General features: G+C 39.0%; 1 protein-coding gene across 1 annotated transcript in view; it reads left to right on the forward strand.

Annotated features, from left to right (window-relative positions):
• DCC (DCC netrin 1 receptor) overlaps window positions 1-27,810 on the forward strand; it is an 828,232-nt gene that overhangs the window by 739,218 nt on the left and 61,204 nt on the right. Inside the window, exons 26-28 of the mRNA XM_065934991.1 lie at window positions 3,650-3,876; window positions 11,410-11,526; window positions 26,236-26,391. Coding sequence (XP_065791063.1) covers window positions 3,650-3,876; window positions 11,410-11,526; window positions 26,236-26,391 — 500 coding nt within the window. The remainder of the gene's footprint in view (window positions 1-3,649; window positions 3,877-11,409; window positions 11,527-26,235; window positions 26,392-27,810) is intronic.

A 27,810-nucleotide genomic window follows, 5' to 3' on the forward strand; every position in this document is an offset into this window, starting at 1 on the left:
AATGTAAGCAAGGGAGCCAGAATTCATCATTTCCTTCCAGTTTCTTAAATTATTTGGCAAACATCTTTATCACAAGCTATTTAAATATTGAGCTATCATGGACATTCTGACGATTTTGTCCTAGATTTGGGAACTGGTGTGCCTCTGTATGAAGTCATATGGACACCAGGGTTTAACCTATTTAGCATTGTGATATGTTAAAAAGATGCTGGAGGGAAATCTCCCAGTTTGAAAATGACATGAAGTTCTTCTAAATGACCAGAGATGGATTACACAAAGAGTTATGTGTGAACTGTAGACTCGTTTCCTGTGGGCTGGTGAAGTGTACGGAAATGAATTCAGGGAATAAATGGTTAGCAAGAGAGTTATGATCTTAAAAGCAAGAAAATGATCTAGGGGCTATTATAGACCATTGTCTAGAGTCAGTGTGAGGCTGCTGCCAGGAAATCAGCAAATTTTAGATACTTATTGGGAAAATATTAGAGCAGAGAACCCTACATATTTTTTCTCACTAAATACATATGAAGTCTGGATTTCTTTCTTTATAGCCTCGTCAGCCTAGTTGAGGAAAGACAAAAAACATTAAGAAATATGAACAAATCACACTATCAAACATGTACTAATGGCCTAATATGTACAAAGCATCTTATCCAGCAATTGGGGAACCAAAGTCGTTCTCAGTGGCATTGAATAGGTTACAAAGCCTCCACTCAGAGTAGTTTGTTTGAACCATTTAGCTAACAGGAAAGCAGTTATCCTCGTAAGGCATTCATTTCACGTGAGAAAACTGAGAAAGAGGTACTTCTCTGGGCTTCTGCCAAAGGTTAGCTTTTAACTGTCTGAATTCTGCCTTATGAAGCGATGTTATTATTTTAAGAGAAACAGAAGCTACAAGCAGAGATTTAAAAATTTATGAAACTATAGCGCAGAGGTTGAAAACCATTTCTAGAAAGGGCCCAGTAGTAAATATTTTAGCCTTTGTGGGCGATATGGTATTTGTTGTAACTCTTCAACAATGCAATGTGAATGAATGAGCTTGGCAGGTTTCCAATAAAACTTTATTTACCAAAAGAGGCAGTGCAGGCTTCTGCTGCTGGCCTGAGATGACGCTGAGTTCAGTATGGTGGTGGCTGTGTCTCCTCCGGCTGGGGTTGCTGGAGGCCCTGAGCCCCAGCCCTGGGGAGCCCGCTGAGTAGAGCCGCGTGAATGAGGTGCTGTGTGGGCAGAACCTGGTGTTGATCGGAGCCATTTTCAACCTTCTGCTGGTGACTGTGATCCTCACGGCATTTTGTGTCTACAAGTCCATCTGGCGCCAGGGATAGCTGAGCAAAGAAATCCTTCCATGAACATTTGGAAACAGAGTAAGTTGAGCTGCACAGGGGTCAGTGGAGAAGTTGAAATCAGAGCTTTCCTGCTTGGAAATAATCTTTGGTCTGGATAGTTGGTAAATTCTGAATGATTTAGGGAAACAACAACAACAACAAAAAGCATCTAGCTGTTATCTCATCCTGATGCTGGAATGCAAGCGTTGGGCCATTATTCTGCTTCTCGTTGTTTCTTTTTATACTTCCCTGGTAAGGACTTTCCAGGTTACACTAGTGGTGAAGAACCGGCCTGCCAATGCAGGAGACATAAGAGACGTGGGTTCAATCCCTGGGTCAGGAAGATCCTCTGCAGGAGATCATGGCAACCCACTCCAATATTCTTGCCTGGAGAATCCCATGGAGCCTAGTGGGTTAGTACATCGGGTCACAAAGAGTCGGACATGACTGAAGCGACTTAGCACATACTTGTTTAAAGTAAGACCCGAAGCTCCAGGGTTCAATGTGAAGATGGAGTGCTTAAGAGAAAGAAAATATCACTTTGTGAGTGATGTAAAAACCACACTGGAAAGGACTAATCATTAATGTTTGAAAATATTAAGAAGGGAAAGACCTAACAGCCTCATTCCCTAATTTAGAACCAACTGGTCACAGAGGGTTAAGAATCACAGGTGTTTGTAGTTATCCCGAGTTGGCCAAAATGCTCCATTTGCAAAGCAGCATCAGCTGTGGGTAACGCAGGCTGCTGCTCCTCTCGCTGCTTGGAGCTCTGCGCTCAGACGCCCTCTCTGAAGTTGGGGTCACACAGGTAGGCCTCCGGCCAGGGGCACCCTTGGGCTGGGGGGCGAAGGGGGGCGAAGGGGGCTCGAAGTGTTGGCAGTTGGCCCGTCTGAAAAAAGAACCCGTCCAGCTTGAAGACATTGACCTCCTTGTCCTACACCAAAGTCTTCCCAGTCCATAGCCTGGAAGCCAGGGCATTTTCTAAGATTTGGAAAAAGAGACGCCTCAGGAGCTCTTTTCAGCCCTGGGTGGGGCGAGCACAACAGAAGTGTGTATTCCGCACAGAATGCAGAGTGGTGGTGGGTGTGTGTTTATACAAACTTAACTCCAGCTTTGAAAATGCTTTTTCTTTGCACTATTGGTGCACTGGAGTTTTCTTCCACAGAAATGATACTTTGGTACTTCCAGTATTGATTATATTTTAAAGGTGCTAGGTTTAACTTTGTTATTAAATTAAAATGCTAAATTTGTTTGTGCTCCCTTTAAGCACAGCACTGTATTTTTTGTTTTTTTTTTTTTTAAACAACTTGCACTTAATGTGAAATAACTGATGTGGGATACTGTAACTGTTTACCTAAGGATTTTGTTTGTAACTATCATGGAGCCACCGAAGCATTCACTGTTCTGTACTTTTGAGCAAGATGCCAATTAAAACAAAAGTAAAATCTTTTTAAAAAAAGAGAAAAAAACTACAAGAAAAACCACACAAAATTAAGCAGAGGAGGATGTGGCCTTCAGGTCATAGTTTACTGACCCCCTGCTCTAGAGATTGGTTAACCTAAGCATCGGGCTCTTGACTCCGTCTGCACAGAGCATTGCAATCTCACTGGCCCCAAGAGGAGACTGCTGCTGAAAAACAAATTAAGGATTGCTAAATGCTTACTGAGGAAAATAGATGTTTACAGCACACTTCCGAATGGCTTCTTCTTTTGTCAAAGGATGGGTCTTTTAAAAAAAGATGGGTCTTATTGTGTTCAAATCCAGACACTTAGTGAGCACAAGAAGAAAGCATTTTATTCTCCCGAGAATGTGTTTCTGCAGCCTTTTTGTCTTCAAAGGGCCACCTCCCCAGTTGCCCAGGAAATTGGACAGCTGAGGTACAGACTTTCTTCTAAGCCCCAGTCTTGGCTGTTGGCACAAATCCTGGCCTTTTCATTTCCGTTTGCCCTTTGGAAGCAATTCTGTCATTTATCTGCTAGACAGATGTTGCCGTCGGGTACCTTATGCCTGGCTCCCTAGAACGGCATATGGCTCCATCTAACCCGCCGTCACCTGGCGCGGAAGCCCGCAGCGGGGCCGCCGGCGTGCGGCGCTCCCTGGCAGGCCGCCGGGCCCCGGGGGAGGCCGGACCGCGGCGAAGCTCCAGGGAAGGAGGGGAAAGGCAGCCGGGCCGAGGCTGCCAGCGCCTGGATTGCACAGGCTTCCTCCCGGGAGCGCTTTTGTTTCCTCTCTCGCTTCTCACTTGAATTGACTGAGAAAAAAAGAGAGAGAGAGGGAAAGGCATCGAATAAAGGTACTCACATCTGCCTCCGGGTTTTGTTCCCTAGGAAACGGGCCACCCACAGCGTTGGCAAAAGGAAGGGCAGCCAGAAGGACCTCCGGCCCCCGGACCTGTGGATCCATCACGAAGAGATGGAGATGAAAAATATGGAGAAGCCGCCAGGCGCGGACCCGACGGCGCGGGACTCCCCCATCCAGAGCTGCCAGGACCTCACGCCCGTCAGCCACAGTCAGTCGGAGACGCAGCTGGCTAGCAAGAGCACCTCCCATTCAGGTAACTGTCCTCCCAGGTCGGGAAGAGCATCCCGCGGAACCCCGCAGGGGAGCCTTGGTGCCACTCTGCGAGTGTGGTGAGATCGTGGCCTTTTATGGATTGATTCTTCGTAACTTACATATGTATGTTACATGTAACACGATTTTTTATACCCACACATTATGTTTGAAGGGCTTCCCCAGTGGCTCAGCAGTAAAGAATCTGCCTGCAAGTGTAGGACCCACCTGGGTTCACTCCCTAAGTCAGAAGATCCCCTGCAGGACGGCATGGCAACCCACTCCAGTCTCCTCGCCTGGAGAATCCCATGGATGGAGGAGCCTGGAGGGCTACAGTCCATGGGGTCGCAGAGAGTCGGACATGACTGAAGCAACTTAGCTGGCACACACGCATTATATTTAAAACATAATAAATGAATAACGGGGCTTCCCTGGTGGCTCAGATGGTAAAGAATCCGCCTGCAATGCGGGAGACCTGGGTTTGATCCCTGAGTCGGGAAGATACCCTGGAGAAGGCCATGGCAACCCACTCCAGTATTTTTGCCCAGAGAATCGCATAGACAGAGGAGGCTGGAAGGCTACAGTCGATGGGGTCGCAAAAGAAGTCGGACAAAAGAAGCAACTAGGTGCACACAGGAATAATTATCACCACAATTGGACACATGTTAAATGGTCATCTTTGCAGAAATATATTCTGCAAATTGTACATACCCTAGAGGATGGTATAATAAAAAAGCCACAACAGTGAAACAAAATATAAGTAAAATTAGCAGGTTATTGATAAATACCTCTTAGCTCAAGGAATTTTTCCACGTTAATCTGAAGTGCATCAGACTACTAAGTAATACCATCCCAAATTGTCTCCCACTTTTGTGGATATATATACTTGCCAGTCATTTTCAGGTCAGTTACCAATAGTTAAAGTAATCTGATGTAAATTTGGTTGATTAACTGGGTTTACTTTCTATTCTATCATCTTGTCAACTGCCTTGTATAATTGTGATGCTTCTGTCTTTGAAAAGTTGATTTTAAATTTTCTGTCAATCCCTTGCTTTAAAAAAAAGTCACTTCAGGGACACTTGAAGTATGGAAAAATCAACTATTCTGTTACTTTGCCTTGATTACCGTGGAGATCAACTGTCATCCCCACACAATCATGTTATATGGTCACTCAGTTCAGTTCACTCACTCAGTCCTGTCTGACTCTCTGCAACCTCATGGACTACAGTACGCCAGGCTTCCCTGTCCATCATCAACTCCCTGAGCTTGCTTAAACTCACTAGCCTAGTCAAATGGAGTCTCTGTGAAGGCTCTTTTGATATACAAAGTGATCTAAAGGGGAAAAAAAAGCCTGCTGTTTAATGATTTGGTGTAGAACAATCCATGTCCAGGAATAACTGAGAAATAAACAGAAAATGGTTGTTAGGATATTTCACTTTCCATGGGCCCTTAAACTTTCAAAATGCTTATGGGAAGTTGCATAATCAACCCAATACTCTCATCAAGAAATTGCTTGGTCAATTCACTGGGTATTTTCAGAATCAGTAGCTGGTTTTATTTTGGTTTGGTTTTTTTGAGTAGGAAATTAGAAGTGTATTATACCACTGCCAAATATATTAATAATCCAAATAGACTTTGGAAAACACAAGTGTATGAGTAATCCTTATGAATCAGTTGTCTATGGAAATAATTAGATTCAATAAAAAAGTGCTCAATGATTTATTCATTTATCTGGATTATTTTTCTCCAGACAATTTAGCTTTTTTTTTTTAAAAACAAATTTTATTGGAGTAAAGTTGCTTTACAATGTTGTTTTCTGTTGTACAGCCAAGTGAATTAGCTATCTATATACATATATCTCCTTCCTTTTGGACTTGCTTCCCATTAGGTCACATTGAGCATTGAATAGAGTTCCCTGTGCTATACAGTAGGTTCTCATTAGTTGTCTTTTTTATACATCATATCAATAGTGTGTGTGTGTATATATATATATATTATATGTGTGTATATATACACATATATATATATGCAGATTGATACAGCTACTAAGAAGAACAGTATGGAGGTTCATATATATATACACATATATATATATGTGTGTGTGTATGTATATATATTTATTTCTCCTTGGTAGCCATATGCTTGTTCTCTTTGTCCATGTCTGTGTTTCTACTTTGTAAATAACATCATCTATACCAATTTTTTCAAATTCCACATACACGTGTTAATATACCACATTGTTTTTCTCTTTCTGACTTAACCTCTCTCTATCTGACATTCTTTAGGTCCATCCACATCTCTACAAATGACCCAATTTTGTTCCTTTTCATGGCTGAGTAATACTCCATTTTATATATGTACTATATCTGCTTTATCCTGAACATTTACACTGTTTCCATGTCCTGGCTATTGATCGTAATGTTCAGTCCCTGGGTCGGGAAGATCCCCTGGAGAAGGAAATGGCAACCCACTCCAGTGTTCTTGCCTGGGAAATCCCATGGACAGAGGAGCCTGGTGGGCTATAGTCCATGGGGTCACAAAGAGTCAGACACAACTTGGTGACTGAACATATATGCATAGAAGGAACCTCCATACGTTCTTCTTAGTAGCTGTATCAATCTGCACTCCTACCAACAGTACAAGAGGGTTCCCCTTTCTTCACACCCTCTCCAGCATTTATTGTGTGTAGATTTTGGGATGGTCATTTTGGCCAGTGTGAGGTGATATCCCTGCCGCCCACCCTTGTAGTTTTGGTTTTTCATTTCTCTAAGGATTAGTGATGTTGAGCATCTTTTCATGTGTTTGTTGGCCATCTGTATGTCTTCTTTGGAGAAATGTCTGTTTAGGTCTAAAAAGGTCTCCCGCCCATTTTTTTGATTGGGTGGTTTGTTTTTTGGAGCTGCATGAGCTATTTCTATATTTTGGAGATTAATCCTTTGTCAGTTTCTATATTTGCAAATATTTTCTTCCGTTCTGAGGGCTGTCTTTTCATCTCACTTATGGTTTCCTTTGCTGCACAAAAGCCTTTAAGTTTTAGGTCTTTAATCCATTTTGCATTAATTTTTGTGTTTGGTGTTAGGGAGTGTTCTAATTTAATTCCTTCACATGTTGCTGTCCAGTTTTCCCAGCACCACTTATCAAAGAGGCTGTCTTTGTTCTATTGTATATCCTGGTCCCCTTTGTCATAGATTAGCTGGCCATAGCTGTGTGGGTTCATCTCTGGGCACTCTATCTTATCCCATTGATCTATGTTTCTACCTTTGTGCCAGTATCATACTGTCTGAATTGCTGTTTTAAACCAAATTAAAATGTTGTGACTGATTGAAAATGTAGCTGGTTGACTAGGCTTTCTCACAGTGTCGTTTAAACAAAGATTCTAACTGCTGATTTTTTTTAATCATAAGTATTCCTTTTCTAGACCTTAAGTGATATCTCAAGCAGAGTCCCTAGCTTTTCTGTCACTTTCTATCATTGAACCACAGTCCAGTTCCATTAGAAATTAAAATTTGAAATTTAAATTAAAGATTCTTTTTCTCCTATGGCCAGTCAGACTTTTGGCTCTGAGGACTGGGAAGGTCACAATTTGTTTCCTGAATCCTCCAGCATCTTGGAATAAATAGAGCAGTGGGGGTGGGACAGAAGCAGGGAGCTTACTCCATTTCAGAAACACCTTTAGCCATTCTTCTTACCTACCTGCTCTTTCTGGTTTTTATGGGGGTACAGCGATTAGAGATAAAAGATGAAAGGAGAAAGGCAAGGTGGGAGGGAAGAGAGCACAATTTGAAACTCTTCACTGATTTTCTGGACGCATGGGCTGATCTCAGATCACACCCAGATTCTCAGCCTCTTATAAAACACAATATGAGTTATTTACAGGAGCCTGTGGGATGCTTCCTCTGGCCAGTTCCATGATCTGAGATATACCTCATCAGGACTTAACCCTCTCCCACCAGAAACAGATGTACCTGTCCACCTCACTGGTCTTCTGGAGGATCAGCTGCTCTCAAGCCTGATCAACTTTCCAGCTGCCCATGTGACCCACAGGAAGCTCCTCTGTCTTTGACAGGCCAAATGAGGAGTGCTCATAATCTACACTGGCTCATCTCTCAGATGTGCTTTGTTCTCTTGTCTGTTTAAATAGACACAGGGTAGACCAGCAAGCCTGCTGCCTCAATAAGCTTCTACTTAGGGAATAAATGAAAGGCAGATCTCTTTTGCAGTAACCTCAAGAGTCTGTAGATGTCTTTTATTATAGCTTCATTTTATCCTAGCTATCAGGAGAGGAAGAGCACCTCTCTCTCTCACTGGAGGGAATAAAATTGTCTCTCAAGCCTTAGAAGGTTTTGCTAATGATTTCTAGGATACCTCCTTCTTGATTTTCCTTCTCATTATATATATATGCTCAGATGACATTTCAGGTCAGCGAGACAGATTTTGATGTCTCTTACCAAGTCTTGGGAAATGTTTAACTCCAAATGTTAGCCGTTTTATTCCGAGTGAGAAGATACTTGTGCCCATTTGTCTTTAATTTGAGGACCTTCATGACAACTCTGTAGTGACAGGGAAAGCAGTACTTGAGATCCTGTTTGTTAAACTTGACAATGCATGAAGTGTTCTTGATGATGTTCTGGTTAAAAGTACAAAACTATGATTGAAAGAATTAATATCATCAGAATGTCCAAATCACCCAAAGCAATCTGTAGATTTAATGCAATCCCTGTCAAAATATCCATGACATTTTTCATAGAATAGAACAAATATTCCTAAAATGTATATGGAACCACAAAAGACCTTGCACTTGTTAAAACAATCTTGAAAAATAGAACAGCGTTGAAGGTATCAGACTCTCTGACGTAAGACTATACTACAAAACTACAGCAGTCAATACAGCATGGTACTGGCCCCAAAACAGACAAATAGATGAGTGGACCAGAATAAAGAACCCAGAAATAAACCCACACCTCTGGTCAATTATACTAGGACGAAGGGAGCAAGAATATACAAGGAGAAGAGACAGTCTCTTCAATCAGTGGCCCTGGAATAACTTTACAGTTCCATGTAAAGCAATGACATTACAGCATTTCCTCACACTGTATACAAAAACACAGTGGTAAAGACCTAATAAGATCTGAAAGTATATAACTCCTGGAAGAGAACATAGGCACACATGTGATCTATGTGACACAGATCACAGCAATAATTTTTTGGACCTGTCCTCTAAGGTAGGTCTTTCCAGCTGGCTCTCAGGAGCCTGGGAATGCAGGGGACGTAAGAGATGTGGGTTCAGTCTCTGGGTCAGGAAGATCCCCTGGAAGAGGCATGGCAACCCACTCCAGTGTTATTGCCTGGAAAATGCCACGGACAGAGCAAACTGGCAGATGACAGTCCATAGTGTCACAAAGAGTCAGACACAACTGACGTGACTTAACACACACACACACACACACTCCTAAAGCAAAAGAAATAAAAGCAAAAATAAACAAACGGGACCTAATTACACTTAAAAACTTTTGCACAGCAAAGGAAACCATTGACAAAATGAAATGGCAACCTACTAAATGACAGAATATATTTGCAAATGATATTACCAACAAGGGGTTAATATCCAAAATATATAAACAACTCATACAACTCAATATATTAAAAAAAAATCAACCCAATTAAAAAATGGTCAGAAGACCTGAATAGACATTTTTCCAAAGAAGGTATACAAATGGCCAATAGGCACATGAAAGATGCTCAACAATTCTAATTAATAGGCAAATCAAAATCACAATTAGACATCACCTTACATTTGTCAGGATGGCCGTCATCAAAAAATTTACAAAAAACAAATGTAGTCAAGAAGGTGGAGAAGAGAGAACACTTGTACACTGTGGGTAGGTGTGTAAGTTGATTCATCTACTGTGGAAAACAATATGGAGGTTCCTGAAAAAAACTAAAAATAGAACTACCATGTGATCCAGCAATTCTGTGCTTGGGTATTTATCTCGAAAAAACAAAAACACTAATTTGTAAAGATACATGCACCCAATGTTCGTAGCAGGTTTGATCCCTGTTTCAGGAAGATCGCCTGGAATGGCAGCCCACTCCAGTAGTCTTGTCTGGAAAATCCCACGGACAGAGACGCCTAGTGGGCTGCCATCCACGGGGTCACAGAGAGTCAGACACAGACTGGGCAAACACACACAGTGTTCATAGCAGCACTGTTTACCGTAGCCAGGGTATGGAAGCAAACCACGTGTCTGTCCATAGACAAATGGGTAAAGAAGCTGTGGTATTCATATACAGTGCAATATTCCTCAGCCATTGAAAGAATTAAATTCTGCCCATGTAGCAATGTGGATGGACCTAGAGAGTATTATGCTTAGTGAAATGGATCAAAGACAAATAGTGTATGATACCACTAATTAGTGAAATCTAAAAAAGTAAAATAAATGTATATAGAAAAACAGAAATAAATTCACAGGTATAGAAAACAAACTAGTGGTTTTCAGTGGAAAGAGATAAGGGAAGAGGGGCAAAATAGGGTATGAGGTTAAGACACAGAAACTACTATATATAAAATAGATAAGTGACAAGGATATATTGTATAGCACAGGGTACTATAAGCATTATTTTGAATAACTTAATGGAGTATTATCTATAAAATTACTGAACCACTATGCTGTATGCCTAAAACTAACATTGTAAATCAACTATACTTCATTTAAGAAAAAAACAGACGAAACTTCATGTCAATGAATCATATACTTTTAACTGATATATAGTATTCAGAATTTCAGTATTACTTTTCAACATATATTTTTGTTCAATTTTCAAATCTGCATATTTCATTCTTATTAGTTTTATGACTCTTTAGTATGACATTTTATGGAACTATAATAAATTTGTATATAGAGACATAACCATCTTTTTGCAGAATGTAGTTTATTTCCTGTGTTTTCATAGTAAGATTTAATGTCTTTGGGGCTTAAGTATAAATTGCAAAGATTGTACTTAATTCATACAGTTGCATATTATGGAGCTGTTAAAAATTACACTGCTGACTTATTTTGGAGAAGGCAATGGCACCCCACTTCAGTATTCTTGCCTGGAAAACCCCATGGATGGAGGAGCCTAGTGGGCTGCCGTCTATGGGGTCGCACAGAGTCGGAGACGACTGAAGCGACTTAGCAGCAGCAGCTGACTTATTTATTGACAGAGAAATGTTTTTATGTTACTTTTTAAAGAAGACTGCAAAGCAGTATGTATGGTATAATGCCATTTTTGAAAAATAAATATATTAGTATATATTATCTTGCTTTCACATATATATATATGCATGTGTGGAAATTAAAAATAAATAATAATGGTTCTTTTGGGGTAATGAGGTTCTGGTAAATTTTATTAACATTTCTACAATGAGAGCATATTGATAAACAAAAAAGTAGATATTATCATTTAAAGCATCAATGGAATGAAAAAGGCATTGGGGTTCCTGGCTAGAAATGAAGCATTGCATCATTAATACTCAAGTGTATTGCTTTCCTCTTAGGTCAAGACACAGAAGAAGCAGGGAGCTCCATGTCCACCCTGGAGAGGTCCCTGGCTGCACGCCGAGCGACCCGGGCCAAGCTCATGATCCCTATGGACGCCCAGTCCAACAATCCTGGTGAGTAACAGCTGGTGCCACAGTGGAGAAGGGACAATACCACGTTAATATGAGGCATGTGAGCTTAGCCGCTCTGTCGCGCCCAACTCTTCGAACCCTTTTGCCTGTAGCCCACCAGGCTCCTCTGTCTGTGAGACTCTTCAGGCAAGAATACTCCAGTGGGTGGGCGTTTTCCTCCTTGATTTGCCATATTATATTAGTTTCAGCCATACAGCTTTCTTTGTGTTTCTTTTCTCTATCACCTATCAAAATTCGATTAGAGTTTTCTCTGAACTTTCTGGGCAAATGGACATAATGAAGAACAATTAAAATCACATCATTTTTATTTGGAAGTTAGACTTTTCACTCTGTTGTTTGTTGTGCTCGCCTTACACGACACGTGATTTGTCTATGGGCACTCAGCTGATACATATTTAAGAAATTATAGAAAATGAATCAATCTAAAAAGAATGGAAGTTTTGTCATTATTGATCTTATTCTAACAACCACCTTCATAGGTTTTAAAAAACTCTTTTAATAAGTCTAATTTTCAGACTTAAATAATTTAGCTCTCTTGAAACAAATATTGAAATAATCACTTCTACCCCCTTCATGTTGAAGTTTTCTGTCATACTCCCACTTTCACTGAAGATATTAGTATCTGCGAATCACTTCCTTTCCAATTACCTCTATGATCAATCTTGGTAATTACAGTATCCATGCACATAATCCATCTGATGTTAGTTCCTGATGTTCCCTACAATATTAGCTCTTTCCCACCTCAATTCATCAATTCCATGTCACACAGTAAACCAATTGTACCTGCTGCAGAACATCCGTTTCTGTTTTCTCCTTTTCTAGCACAGTATTATTTTTCTTGTTTATTGGCCCCTTGCTAACAGACTTTTAATCCGACTAGGACCTCCAATCCATTTACTCTGCAACCTTCCCACTATCCCTGGTCATCCTCATGTCTTTACTTCCATTTAAACTCAACTTCCAATCCAGCATCAATTACTACCTCCCACCCCTTGTAAATAGCCTCATCTCCCTTCTTCCCTATCATAGTTACCACCCAAAAAACTCAACCCTGGTTAAATTAGCTCCTCACCAACATTGACCATGAACCCTGACAGCTGACTTTGTTTGAAGAAAGATATGTAGCCTATTTGGGCTTCCCTGGTGGCTCAGCTGGTAGAAAATCCGCCCGCAATGCAGGAGACCTGGGTCCAATCCCTGGGTTGGGGAGATCCCCTGGAGAAGGAAACTGCTACCCACCCTCGTATTCTGGACTGGAGAACTCCATGAACTGTATAGTCCTTGAGGTCGCAAAGAATCGGACATGACTGAGTGACTTTCACTTAGCCTATTCACTGGATATTTATGACAACAAATTCAAGGTGAACTGTCATTTATTTGGAAATGCCAGTCATTTCTCTCACTTTGAGAGAAATCATTCATTGTCATTCACTGAGACATCATTCATTGTTTCACTTTATAAGATGAATATCTTATATCTATTCTTTCCTTTCTGACTCAATACCTCTCTCCTTTCCCCAGCCCCTGCTAATAAGCCTGCTTCTTTTATCACCAAGAGACGCATTTAGAAATGATATCCTTATCTACCCTTCAAATCTAGTGATCTGTTTTTGTTTCTGTGTAAGACCAGCTCTTTCCCTTGAGGACAACCATTCATTCCCACTTAGGGACTCTTCTGTAATTATTCCTTTCCTCTCTTGCATCATCAGTTTTCCTTACTACTGATAACTCCAATATGCATATGAGCATTATCTCATAACCCCCTTGTTAAAGCATCTTCCCTGAAACCCCTAGCCCATTCCTCCCCTTTCCAGAGAAACTCTCTTAAAAGTTGTCTGTAATTACTTTCTGCGTTTTAATCTTCTTTATTAGTTTTAATAGCATCTCCACAGCCCCTCTGCTAAAACCATGGTTGCCAAGATTTCAATGATCTCCACATCTTCTTACCAAATGGTCAGTTGTCCAGTGCTCAGCAAAAGTTGACATAGCTTCTATTTTTTCCTGGAACGCTTTCTTCACTTGACAGTTGTACTCTAAATGCCCCCAGTTTTCTTCCCATCCCACTGCCTGCTCCTTTTTAGTCCTTTATTTACTATTCCTTTCTCCCCAGTCTCTTAAGAGACAGAGAGTACCCTAGGGCTCAGTCTGCAAACTGCTGTCTACTACCTACCCCAGCTTCTTAGATGTTGTCGTCTAATACCCAATGGCTTTAATGCCATTTGCATGCTGATGAATCACAAAATTTAATCCCTAGATTAATCCCTTACTGAAACCCACGCCAATTTCCGTATACAATATTGACTCACCTTCTTCAAATGGCTAATAGGCAAGTCATGTGAGCTCAACATGGAAATCTTGCTCTTCCATAATTCCCTCTCCCCAGCTCCAAACTCGATCCTCCTATTATTTTTCCCAATACACGGTACTACTATTTAACTGTCTATTCTTGTTTACAAAAAAACAAAGAACAACTCTAGTTTCATGCTTCTTTATTCTGATTTCCTCACATCCCAAATTCAGTCTTTCATCAAATCTGATAGTGGTCAAAACCCGTCCCGAATCTGACCACTCTTTCCCACCTCCACTTTTCTGCCCTTATCCAAGCTACTACCATCTCTGGATGGCAAATATAACCTATAGATTGCAGACTATAGCTGTGAACCTGCCACTCTTCCCTTTTCTTGAGCGCTTGACCTTACAGTAAGTCATCTACGCTGAAGCTTTTCAACGTGAACTAGATCATGTTATTCCTCTTGACTTCCTATCACCTGTGGCACAAAATCCAGCGATTTCATCATCATGCCCAGGAGGTACCGTGTGATCCAGCCTCTGGCATGTCTCTCACACTGTCTCTTGCTGTTTCTCTCTATAATCTCTTTCAGCCACGTAGCTCTCTTTGGCAATAACATGCATTCCAATTCAGGGACTTTTAACTGTCCTCTTTGCCTGGAATTTCTTTCCATAGATATTTAGTTGGCTTTTCCATCATTTATTCAGGTCTGTGTTCAACTGCCACCACTGTGAAAGAACATACATCTTCTCTGACCATTGCCTAGGAGCATCCTTGGTCTCTCTCTTCCCTGTTTATTCTGCTTTGTTTTTCTTAATTAATGTGTATAACTATCTTACACGCTTTATTGTTTACTTTGTATGTGTTTTCTCTGTGTAGTGTAGGCTCTGTGAGAGCAGGAATTTTTCTTGCTTTCATCACGTCATATCCTCAGGACCCCAGAAGGAGATTGGCACCTAGTAGGCCCTCAGTTGATACTGTTCAGCCAAATGAATGAACTAATGGTTGTTTCTTTCTACCTAATGTATGTGATGTTTCCTCTACATTCCAACATAGCTCTCAATGTTACTATAGTAAGTGTAATGGAATTTATAATGGATGCCAGTTGTTCAACTCATGGGATAGATACTGTTCTTATGCCTGTTTTACTAATAAAATAACTGGGGCTTGCAGAGTTTAAGTACGTAGCTTACAATCATGCAGCAAGTACGTGACAGGGCCAAAATTTGGACTCAGGACTGGCTTCAGCCTTCTGTGCTCTTAATCATTGTGCTTCCAGCTGGAGTGAAGCTACTGTTCTTTTTCTTTCATTCCTTTCACCACATAGAGGGACGCTGTACACTTAGCTGCCTCTATGTTTTTTTTCCTTCCAGCCACTTTCCTCTTATAACTAAGCTCTGTCTGTGCCAACCTTCTATAGCTTTCTTCTTAAAAATCAATGTGTTTCAGAATCTTCATGGGACTTTCTCTCCCATATACAACTTCTTCATCTAAGAAGTTCCCATATCCCGTTGACTTTTTTTTTCTTTCACAGTATCTTTTGAATCCCTGGCTACAGTCCCATTTCCAAGAGTCATGTTTTTATTCTTCTCTTTATGGCCTCACCCCTGAACTGTCAAAACAACTTTATAATTAACCTTCTTCCTCTCTATAGGGCCTTCTAAATGTCTTTGTATCCTGCTTGCCAAATTTCTCCCTAAAACAACTTAAATATGGCATTCTGTTCCATAAATTTTCCCAATGGCTCCTCACTGTCTTCCAAGAAAAAAACAACAAACCCCTGTGCATACCAGATGTAAGTCTAGATTTCTAGTCTCCTTTTGCTATGTTAGACACCCTTGCCAAGCCAGACCGATCACCAGTTCACAAATATGCATTGTTCTTTATTTGATTTTCCTTCTGAACACGTTTTTTTTTTTCCTTATGGAATGACTTGGTGCCATCTCTAACTAACAGAGTTCTGTGAATTTTTCAAAGACCAGAGAGGCATTAATGCTCTCATGAATTCTTTCCTCTCTGATTACTCCACCCAGAAATGAGAGCTTCTTTTCTCATGTTTGAATAGTCTCTCTTTTTAACACTTTTATGGAATTAATTCCTCATAGTACTGCCTCATATACTTAGGTATTCAAGTCCAAATCTTCCCTCCTCCAACAGATTGTGTATTACATGATAGGGAGGGAATGTATCTAATTCTTCTTCATATTCACACATTGTTTAACTCAATACCTAGCATAAAATTGGTACTTGCTAAGTATCTGTCAAATAAATGACTAGATGAAAAAATAAACGTATTATAAGAAGGCCTTGTGTTCATAACACCTCAGGGTTTAAGGCTCTTTTTTTAGCAGTTCTAGTAGAATATCTTCAAATAAAAACTTGATATATTAAAGGCAGTTAAAATTGTTTTCATTCAACAAGAACTAACGAGCTTAGAAAGAAAGAGAAATGTGATGAAATCTAACAGAGTGTTGAAAACTTCTAAATATTATTCACTAGCTAAATACCTTGCTAATTCCTATTTCATTTACTCCTCAGAGTACTCTCATGTGTTGAGATTATCCTGATTTCACAGATGGAAAATAGTCTCAGCTTAACAAACGTCCTTCGGGACACAACTGAGCAGCTTATGAGTCTCTATGGTGTGCTTCTTTTCTAAGGACAAAGATGCCTTATATCATTTGTATTCATTTTCCAAAGAATTTGTTTGACTCTAGCACCTCCAGTTTACAAACATGGAAACCAAAGTTCTGAGAGTCTGAACCCAAAACCTGTACTCAGTCTATTGACTTCACTCTGCCCGCTCACGTTGTTATCTCAAGCTCTGACTTGCTCAATGACGAAAGCAAGTCTTCTCTTATTCCTAGTGTTTTACATGAATGCAGGCCCTAAAATGGCAAGTAATTTATTACTTTAATAAATTAAAATTAGTAAATTAGTAGTTAGAAATTTATTAGCTTTATTAATTTAAAAGCTATTCTATAAGGCATGCATATATGTGATTTTTCAAAAGTGAAATACATTTATAAAATGCACAAGGACACTCTGACTCAACAGTTCCATACCTAGATTTATTCTGTTCCTGGGTATATACTTAGCAGAAATGCCTAATATGCTAACCAAAAGACATGTATAAGAATATTTTGGGGAATACTGCTTATCATGACTTTGTAATGTATATAATATATTCACACAATGGACTACCATGTAGCAATGAAAATGAACAAGCTAAAATAATACAAGCAACATGGAGACTCTTGCAGATGTACTGTTGCAAAACAGGAATGTAATACATCTGTATGATTCAATTTATGTAAATTTGAAACAGGCAAGATAACCTGCGGGGTTAGAATTCAAAAGAGTAGTTACTTTTAATGAGAGCTTGGTTAGTTACCAGAAGAGACCATGGGGCAGCTTCTGGTAACATTCCACTTCATGGCCTGGATAATGGTCAGAAGACATTTCACGCTGAAAAATCACTGAGCAGTACTGACGATATTTAGTTTTTAATATGTATTACCATGGTTCAGTCGCAGAGTTGTGTCCAACTCTTTTTGACCCCAGGGACTGCGCCACACTAGGACTCCCTGTCCCTCGCTATCTCCCAGAGTTTGCCCAAGTTCATATCCATTGAATTGGTGATGTCATCCAACCATCTCATCCTCTGTCACCCTTTTTCCTTCTGCCTTCAATCTTTCCCAGCATCAGGGTCTTTCCAATGAGCCAGCTATTGGCCAAACTGTTGCAGCTTCAGCATCAGTCCTTTCAGTGAGTATTAACGATTGATTTCCTTTAAGATTGACTGGTTTGAGCTCCTTGCTGTCCGAGGGACTATAAATATGTGTATTATATTTAAATAAAACTTCAATTAGAAATGAAGAGTCAATAGAATATAAACCTTTTGAAATCTTTGTCACATTACATTCTTTGTTGGCTCCAAACTCAGTTGGTTAAACTCTAACAAGAGAAAATTTACTTCAACATATAATCCAAGTTGATTTTAAAATTAATTCTTAGACTTTCTGATAAATAAAATAGATTCTTTGCAACTGACATGATTGATGGGTCTTAGATAGCTAGGCTGAAAAACTTGTAGATTTGTATCTTGACAGAGTTATGATTTCATTCAGAATGGTAGATGCATTTACTGATGGCCCACTTGCAATTATTTGGATTTACTAGTGTATCAACTCTTATATAAACCACATCATAGCATAGTTTGGATTTCCAGTCACAAGTATAAAGATGCTTGCTGTTCCACTTAATAATCTCTATTTTTGTAAGATTATTTTCCCCCTCTTCCTTGACATTTCTCACCATGTTCTACAAAATGTTAATTACCAGATAAAATATAAACTATCTGAAGTGTTTTTGAGTTCTTAAAATTCACAGGAAATGGCATTTAATTTCATTGAAGTACAAAATCTGTTTATTTGTCTAAGATTATACTTCTTGGTTGAAAACATTAGGTGGCATATGTTACTTCTTACCCCAGAACACACTTCACAGCAAAGCAAGCTGATGCCCCTGAGAAGCATAGTAGCTGATAGCATAGAGAGGAGAAGAATCCAGATATTCTGATTTCCCCAGTTCAGTGCTCTTTCTTATAAAACCGTGGCAAAAAGTGAGTATTTTTACAATGGCCAAAAATAATTTTATATTATTTTCTTACTATAAATCAGTCTTTTGGAGAAGACTCTTGAGAGTCCCTTGGACTGCAAGGGGATCCAACCAGTCCATCCTAAAGGAAATCAGTCCTGAATATTCATTGAAAGGACTGATGCTGAATCTGAAGCTCCAATACTTTGGCCATCTGATGCAAAGAACTGACTCATTGGAAAAGACCCTGATGCTGGGAAAGATTGAAGGTGGGAAGAGAAGGTGACAACAGAGGATGAGATGGTTGGATGGCATCACTGACTCAATGGACATGAATTTGAGCAAACTCCAGGATTTGGCAATGGACAGGGAGGCCTGGCGTGCTGCAGTCCATGGGGTCGCAAAGAGTTGGATACGACTGAGCAACTGAACTGAACTGAAGGAAAGTCATATGCTGGGTTTCCAGGAATCAGACTCTGAAAATAGATTGGAAAACAGGAGACTTATTAGCAAGCTCCTTTAGGAATAACACCTGTGAGGGTAAAGGGTGCAGGATTGCTGAGAGGGAGATCGTAAACTAATCAGGTATTGTTATCATCATTCACTTTGTAAACCATGTCCAACTCTTTGAAACCCCCATGGAGTAGAGCACACCAAGCTTCCTGTCCTTCACTGTCTCCCGGAGTTTGCTCAGATTCATGTCCTTTAAATCGGTGATGCCATCCAACCATCTCATTCTCTGTCACCCTCTTCTCCTCCTGCCTTCAGTCTTTCCCAGCATCAGGGTCTTTTCCAATGAGTTGATTCTTCACATCAGGTGGCCAAAGTTTTGGAGCTTCAGCATCAGTCCTTCCAGTGAATATTTAGGGTTGATTTCCTTTTGGATTAACTGGTTTGATCTCCTTGTTGGTTGGCGTATGGAAAAACCCAGACAAACTATTTGGCCAGCCCAAAAGTTTGATGGAGGCCTCAACTGACAGTACAGATTGCTCTGGTGCTGGCATTATCCTTCTAGGTTGTCCCAAATGAGCCGGGGGGTCGGGACGGTTCTGTGGTCTTTGATGCAGACCGCTCCTAGGAAGTAAGCTGCAACCTTGGTCAGCAGCTTCGTTGGCTGGGAGCAGTTCCTAGAGCGATGGCAGATTTTCTTACAGTTTCAGTGTTTTATTATTCCATGGATCCTAATTATGTGGCCTTGGAAAGATTCCTTTTCCATTCTCATATTGTTTTTTCTTCTGCTATAAAATGCCAGAGGAGAGGTGAAGAATAGATCTAGGTAAGATAGAAATGGAAGCAGATACCCTGTAGGATCACATCAGCTGTACAATTTTAATAATTCACTGTATGAGTTTGTTGAGTAAAAACCTCTTGAATTTTTTTTTCAGTTTTTTGTTTCCTTCTAGATATTTGAAGGAAAAAATGTAAGATCAGCCTCTAAAGAAGCTAGAGGTTTCAAAAGCTAAATTAGATGGTATTTAAAAAGGCTGAGGCTAAATAAATAAATAAATAAATAAAAAGACTGAGGCAGAAGAAAGCATACAGTTTTGTTTTAAGGATAGCTTGGATGCTGCTATGGTTACTGGTTGGGGGCCTTTCTTGAACGTTCACTATGAGAGCCAACGTTTTCTTTCCCATCTTCACTATCTGCTTTAGTCACTTGAGTGCAGAACTCAAACAGTTTTTAATATCTTTGGAAATTTTTGACATATTTTAAGTGGTCATATTTTTTAAAATTTTATTTTCGTTCAACAGTTTTATTTAGATATGATTTGTATAATGAACTGTACATATTTAATGTACATAGTCTAGTAAGTTTAGACATGCATTCACCTGTGATACCATCACCACAAAGTCATAGATAAGAAGGTTGTTTTAAAGAGTATTTTTTTATTAAATGTTATTCAGCTCAGTCTTGGGGCAGATCTGCTGGGGCTCAGGAGAAATTAATGTCAGTAACCAACATTTCCACCCTGCTGCAGTTCTAGGTGGATCCCTTTAATCCTCAGAACCACATCCTAAAGTTGGTACCACAATGATCTCCACTTACCTATGAAAAATCCAGGAAATAGCTTATATACCCTCTCAAAATGTAGCAACAGAAAACAGCCATTTATTTTTTTTAACAGCTCTGAGCATCAGGAGTCCAGGAATAATTTAGCCAGGCAGTTAAAAGCTCAGGGTTCTCAAGGCATGACTCGTGGCTTCCTCCAGAGTGAACCATCAGAGAGAGTGAGAGGGGGAAAGAGAATAAGGAAGAATCTCATTTACCTTATTTTTGGAAGTGACATACCATCACTTCCATTGCACTCTTGGGTCACCAGACCAATCTGGACGAATTGTGGCAGGTAACTCCCAACAAGGATGTGAATACATGAGGAGAGAATCAATGGGCACTATCTTAGATGTTGGCTATGACATTTATTCCCTATAGAGTGGCAGAACTAGATCATGAGCTCAGGCAGTCTGACCTCGTGTTTGGGCCCTTTACCACTTTTTAAAGAATAACTGCAGAACACATCGTTGTGAATGTTCACTATTTTCCTAAAGTAGGAATTTGTGGATACTTGTGCCTGGCATCCAGTGACAATTGCTTGTCAAAGGACACCTGAAAATGGGAAGGAGATTAGAGTATTTATCAAGGGTGATGGAAACTGCAATTCCGAATAGTCCAGATGATACGTAGGCCATTGCCAAAAAGAAATGCTAAAGAGAGGCAGAGTGAGAAATCACTTCACTTAAGCTCTTTGCACTTTAAAATATTATCTTTACTCTTCTGTTTCTTCACCTGTCCTCCTCAACAAATCTCTCAAATTGTCAAGTATCATGGGGAGGAGTACCTATAGAGAACTTTATTTCTTAAAATTGTAACTTTAGAAATAAAATCTGTATTTTAGATTTCCTATAGGTCATGTCTAATGCTAACGTTTTTGTAAATGTTGTTAAAGTTTCTGAATATCAGTGTGCCCTGTTCAGGGAACTAAGTAATTTGATGGTGAGGGAATTTCTACTTGAAAAATCTTTATGCGTCAGTATGAGAGATAAATCCAGTTGTCAGCAAGCTGTGTCAGAACAGATTTCTTGTCATAGTTGGCCACAGAGCAGAGATTTATTGAAAATGTTTGATGATATCACTCTTGGAGCTGTTTTGCATAAACAGAGCAGGGCAGTGGATGCCTTGAATTGTGCTGTGAGGGTGTGCATGTGTTTGTGTGTGTTCGGGCTCTCAAAGCTGACATGTAGGGGAAAATACAGAAATGCACTTCAATACACGGTGTTAGGTCCAACTTATTTCAGAATGATTAGTTTTGCAACAACTGTTTTATAAGGGTAGGTGTCTGTTCTATTTTAGAAATGAATCATGGATCAGAATACTTCAAAACTAAAGCTTTGGAATACTGACTATGCTATTCATGTGAGGGAAATAGAACAATGCAAATTTCTGAGTTGCAGAGACATACAACAGATTTATCATTTTTTAAAGCACTTTTATTATTTGCAAACCTTTTGTACTCAGGTCAGTATTCAACATGCAAAACTCATAGGAAGTAAAATTTCTTTTCTGAAGTAATGAAAGACTTGGAACTGGAATATGAATTTAGTCTCTTGGGTTTCTCCGCTCTCTAACTTATACAGAATCTGTGGCTTGCCAAATTATTTTATGTTTCTCTATTCAAATTTATTCAGTACCCACTGGAAGATATTTATGACATTCTTTTTCTAACTGCGTTCTAAAATATTGGTTAAATTCAGATAACAATATTGATTAGAATGTGCACAATTTGTCAAGTGGATGCCTACTGTGTTTAAGGGAGACGATTATTGTCACATTTATTTATGAGTAAAAATTGTCAACACAGGAAAAGCTTTGCAATTTGGCAGTCAACCTTAATGACTGAATAGTAATCTCATTTTGATTGGTAAGATGTATGAATTCAATTATCTGCTTCAGAGAGTGAAATTTTGAGTTATAGGAATACAGACTTTGGTATTATATGACTTTTATTTGCAAATGTATTCAAATCTATTACTATTATTATCATTGTAGTAGCATAGTGACTATACACACCAGGAAACAATACATACACGAAATCATATAAAAAATTTCCAGTGGGTTAAAATGACAGATTTATAAATATATCTTCTAGAAAATCTTTCTTGTTAACTCACTTGAAAAATATGAAGTGTCTCCAGCACTGTACTATGACAGACACAAAGACTACAAAATTATAACCTTTTCCTTTAGGGAATTTATCATTATTTTGGCTGGTATCCGGTTTGAATTTCTGATTCTTTTCAAAAGTTCCCTTCTCATTTTATTTCTTTTCCTTTTTCTAAAGTCTGTTCATCTATATATAGCCACAATCTACTTCTATAAAATTATGATGTTATATATCAGTTAGTCTGAATTTTTCATTGAAGTCCTCCCAATAATAATTTAGAAAAGCTTTGTATCACCACACACATTTTTAATTCAATATTTAAAGTTAAATATTATAGGTTAAATATCTGCAAAATACATAATTTTTCTGGTATTCTACTCTTTTAAATAAAGCCAAAAGTATAAAAATACCATAGCAATTTGATACCCACCATCATCCAATTACAAAGTATCAATACATAAGGAAGTTTCCCTTTTACAGAGAAAAGTTTGTATCACACATTTTCTTCCTTTAACTAATACCTACAATTCACTTCCCCACAGAATAACATACAATTGTCAGCTCTGTGAACTCTCACAGAAAGTTAAATAGTATTTCAGTTAACAACTAGATAATGTCCTCTAATTTTTCTGGAAGTAAAAGTTATATTCAAGTATTGATTAATCATTCAAGTTATCCGCTTTCTAATTTTCTAGGAGGTACAACAGTAAAAAGCTTTATCAAGACTTATACATCTACAGGTTTTATTCACTTAGAGGTACTTCGTGTAGTACAATATACTAAGACAGGATTAAAAACGTTGAAATGCCACTTATATCTTTACTAACATAAGTTTTTGAAAAAATGTTTTATCCCATTAAATCATTAATAGACATTCTTATTTGATTCAGATAAAGCACCCATTACTTAACCTCCTTAAAAAAGAGTTAGTCCTCATTACCAAAACGGTCAGTCAAAACTTTCTATCTGAAAAAAGACCTGGCTTCATTTTGCAATTAAACGTGTTGATATGTACTTCAAGGAGTGTTATAAATATAATGAAATTAAATTCTCAAATGCAGTTTTATATATATATACACACAACCCCTCCCTCTTGAGCCTCCTGCCCTCTAGGTTATCAGAGTGCCAGGCAGGGGGTTTCTCTGTCCATGGGATTCTCCAGGCAAGAGTACTGGAGTGGGCTGCCATGCCCTTCACCAGGGGATCTTCCTGACCCAGGGGTTGAACCTGGGCCTCCTGCATTGCTGGTGGAATCTTAACTGCTGAGCCACGGGCGAAATGTATATATGTCAGTGCTGTTTTCTCAATCCGCCTCACCCTCGCCTTCCCCTCTCCGTCCACACGACTGTTCTCTGTGTATGTGTCGCCATTCTTTGCCTGCAAACAGCTTCATCAGGATCGTTTTTCTAGATTCCGTACATATGTGTTAATATATGATATTTGTTTTTCTGTTTCTGGTTTACTTCACTCTGTATAACAGGCTCTAGGTTCATCCACCTCACTACAACTGATTTAAATTCATTTCTCCTTATGGCTAAGTAATATTCCATTGTATATGTGCACCCCATCTGCTTTCTCCATTCATCTGTCAATGGGCATCTAGATTGCCTCCATGTCCTGCCTATTGCTTATAGTGCTGCAGTGAACACGTTGGGGTACATGTGATGTTCAGAAGGAACCCTTTTAATTTAAAGTGCTATGTATTTTGTGTAATTAATCTGCATTTTAAAGTCTAAATATTTTAAAAACCTGTTTCTAACCAACAATAATGCAATATAATTTGTGTCTTGATGATGAAATTACTCTGTAAAAGGAATGTGATTTAAAAAAAAAAAAAAAACAGATTTTACTTTGGTAAATGTACACTGCTGTGCATGTTGAACTTCAGCAACTGGCCTTAGGGTATAACTAAATTTAAAAATCATTATATAATATAAATAATTTATTAATTTTATAGATAAGAACATGCTATTGAAATTGATCATTCCAGCAGCTAGCTTAATTTTTATTTTTTGTTAATAAGAGGTAGAGCATGTGAAACATTTTGTAAGATGAAGATTGACTTATAGTGAGAGTAAGCATTTCATAACATGATACAGTTCAGTTCAGTCTCTCAGTCGGTCCAGCTCTTTGCGACCCCATGGACTGCAGCATGCCAGGCCTCCCTGTCCATCACCAACTCCCGGAGTTTACTTAGACATGTGTCCATTGAGTTGGTGATGCCATCCAACCATCTCATCCTCTGTTGTCCCCTTCTCCTCCTGCCCTCAAACTTCCCCAGCATCAGGGTCTTTTCCAAATGAGTCAGCTCTTCACATCAGGTGGCCAAAGTGTTGGAGTTTCAGCTTCAACATCAGTCCTTCCAATGCACACCCAGGACTGATCTCCTTTAGGATGGACTGGTTGGATCTCCTTGCAGCCCAAGGAACTCTCAAGAGTCTTCTCCAACACCACAGTTCAAAAGCATCTGTTCTTCAGAGCTCAGCTTTCTTTATAGTCCAGCTCTCACATCCATACATGGCTACTGGAAAAACCATAGCCTTGACTAGACGAACCTTTGTTGGCAGAGTAATGTCTCTGCTTTTAAATATGTTGTTTAGGTTGGTCATAACTTTTCTTCCAAGGAGTAAGCATCTTTTAATTTCATGACTGCAGTCACCATCTGCAGTGATTTTAGAGCCCCCCAAAATAAAGTCTGCCACTGTTTCCACTGTTTCCCCATCTATTTGCCATGAAGTGATGACACCAAAATAGATTGATTATATTCTTTGCAGCCAAAGATGGAGAGGCTCTATACAGTCAGCAAAAACAAGACCAGGAGCTGACTATGGCTCAATCATAAACTCATTATTACCAAATTCAGACTTAAGTTGAAGAAAGTAGGGAAAACCACTAGATCATTCAGGTATGACCTAAATCAAATACCTAATTCATAATGTGATACAACTAAACAGATATTTGAATAATGGAATCGAACAATGCTCACTAAACCTAGAAAATATTGCGTAAAATACCATCTGAAGGTTTAGACCAATGTAACTTCAAACATGTTTTGGTATTTCCAGAAATACCAAGCATTCAGTTGCATTTAAATTAACGTGTCACTAAGTTATACTATTTCAGCTGCTTGAAAGTATTTTCTATTAAATATAAATCCTTAGTGTGATTATTTAGAGTATACTTTCACATTCTCTCTCCAGACTATAGATCTCCAAAGCATTACTTTCCTTCACAGAATTAATAGAAAATCCCCACTTTTTTAGCCCGCTCTATATAATATATTCCATTTCTGAACAATCTATTGTTTCTAACATCATCATTTTTACCTAGAAGAAAGAATAAGATGAAAACAAAACTAAGCCAAATAAAAACCAGGGAGCCTTAAGGTAGCCTATGAATCACTTCTTTCTTTGAAACCATGAAAAGTTTTAAACCTCAGGATAATGCTTGCTAGTGAGATTCTTGAAGAGTGAGTTATCTTTTCTAGGGACTTTCTAGAAAGAGAGGTAAGTACAGGAACCTACATGAAACCATGAAGCACATCCACGGATTTGAAGATGTGAAAATGTAACTATTTCCTTTTTGCTTGTTAGGCGGATGCATGGGATTGAAAATATTAATGACAACACCTTTGTTTTGCAGCTGTCGTGAGTGCCATCCCTGTGCCAACCCTAGAAAGTGCCCAGTACCCAGGAATCCTTCCGTCACCCACGTGTGGATACCCCCACCCACAGTTCACCCTCCGGCCTGTGCCATTCCCAACACTGTCAGTGGACCGAGGTTTCGGAGCAGGAAAAAGTTAGTGTATTGCATTTTCCTTTCTTTTTACTGAGAACAAATGAATAACATCAATAAAGTCTTGTCAAGTGTGTAGCATTTTGATGTTCTTATCCTTTGTAATGAGGGATTCAGCTGTGACCTGAGTACTAGAATTTTCTTTTTCAGCATGATCAGTTTTTGGACCCTAAACATGTATTTGGGACTGATTTTCTAGGAGTCTTTCCACAGTCCGTTGCACTGACAATATGAGGAGTTGTGAGAAAACAAAGCTTAACGGGTTCAGTAAAACAGTAACATGATGGGTGCTGGAAATTAATATGTTCTGTTAAGTGGAAGTGAATAAGCAAGTGACTGAACTCGAACATATTCTCATTTAAGTGTCTGTTGGTAATAATTAAAGATGTTTCTTTGATTTTCCTTATGAACCAATACCTGTATGAAAGCTTTAGCTTTCTTTAGTTAAACCAGCCATTTGCAACACCATGGAGAGAACTTTTTCTTTTTTAATTTTTAAGAAATAGTTATTGTATATAAAAAATTTCCAGACTAGTATTTCATCTGTTTTTATGTATTTGTTTTTCCAGCTTTAAAGAGGTATAATTGACATTGAACAATGTGTTGTACCATGTGTTGATTTGATATACTTCTGTGCTGCAAAATGACAGTCACCATAACCTTAGCCAACACCCCCATCCATGGCACATAATAAGCATTTCTTTTTTGTGGTAAAAACATTTAAGAGTTACTCTGGTAGCAATTTCTGAGTGTTTAATACAGTATCATTAACTACAATCACTCCTCTGTCCATGGGATTCTCCAGGCAAGAACACTGGAGTGGGTTGCCATTTCCTTCTCCAGGGGATCTTCCCAACCCAGGGATTGAACTTGCATCTCTTGCATTGGCAGGAGGATTCTTTACCACTGAGCCACCTGGGAAGCACTTGTAAAGCAATTGTCCTCCAAATTAAAGAAATAATATTAAAAATAATTGGCAAAAAAAAATGCATGGGAGTGCAGAATCTTTGATATCCAGTTTTCATTGCCTTTGCCTACATACCCAGAAGTGGGATGACTAGATTATATGGTTGTACAATTTTTAATTTCCTAAGGTACTTACATACTGTTTTCTACAGAGGATACATCAATTTATATTTCCACCAACAGTGCAAAAGTGTTTCCCTTCATCCACATCCTCGCAAACACTTCTTATCTCTTATCTTTTTATTTTTGGCCATGGTAACAGAGGTGAGGTGATATCTCGTTGTAGTTTGATTTGCATTTGATTTGCATTCTCCTAGTGATTAGTAATGTTGATCACCTTTTCGTGTATCTGTTGGTCTTTTGTATACCTTCTTTGGAACAGTGTCCATTCAATTCCTCTGCACATTTTTTAAAATCACATTGTTTGTGTTTTTGTTTTTGAGTTGTATAAGTTTT

This window comes from Muntiacus reevesi, chromosome 4 (assembly GCF_963930625.1).
Source record: "Muntiacus reevesi chromosome 4, mMunRee1.1, whole genome shotgun sequence".
Classification (NCBI taxonomy): domain Eukaryota; kingdom Metazoa; phylum Chordata; class Mammalia; order Artiodactyla; family Cervidae; genus Muntiacus; species Muntiacus reevesi.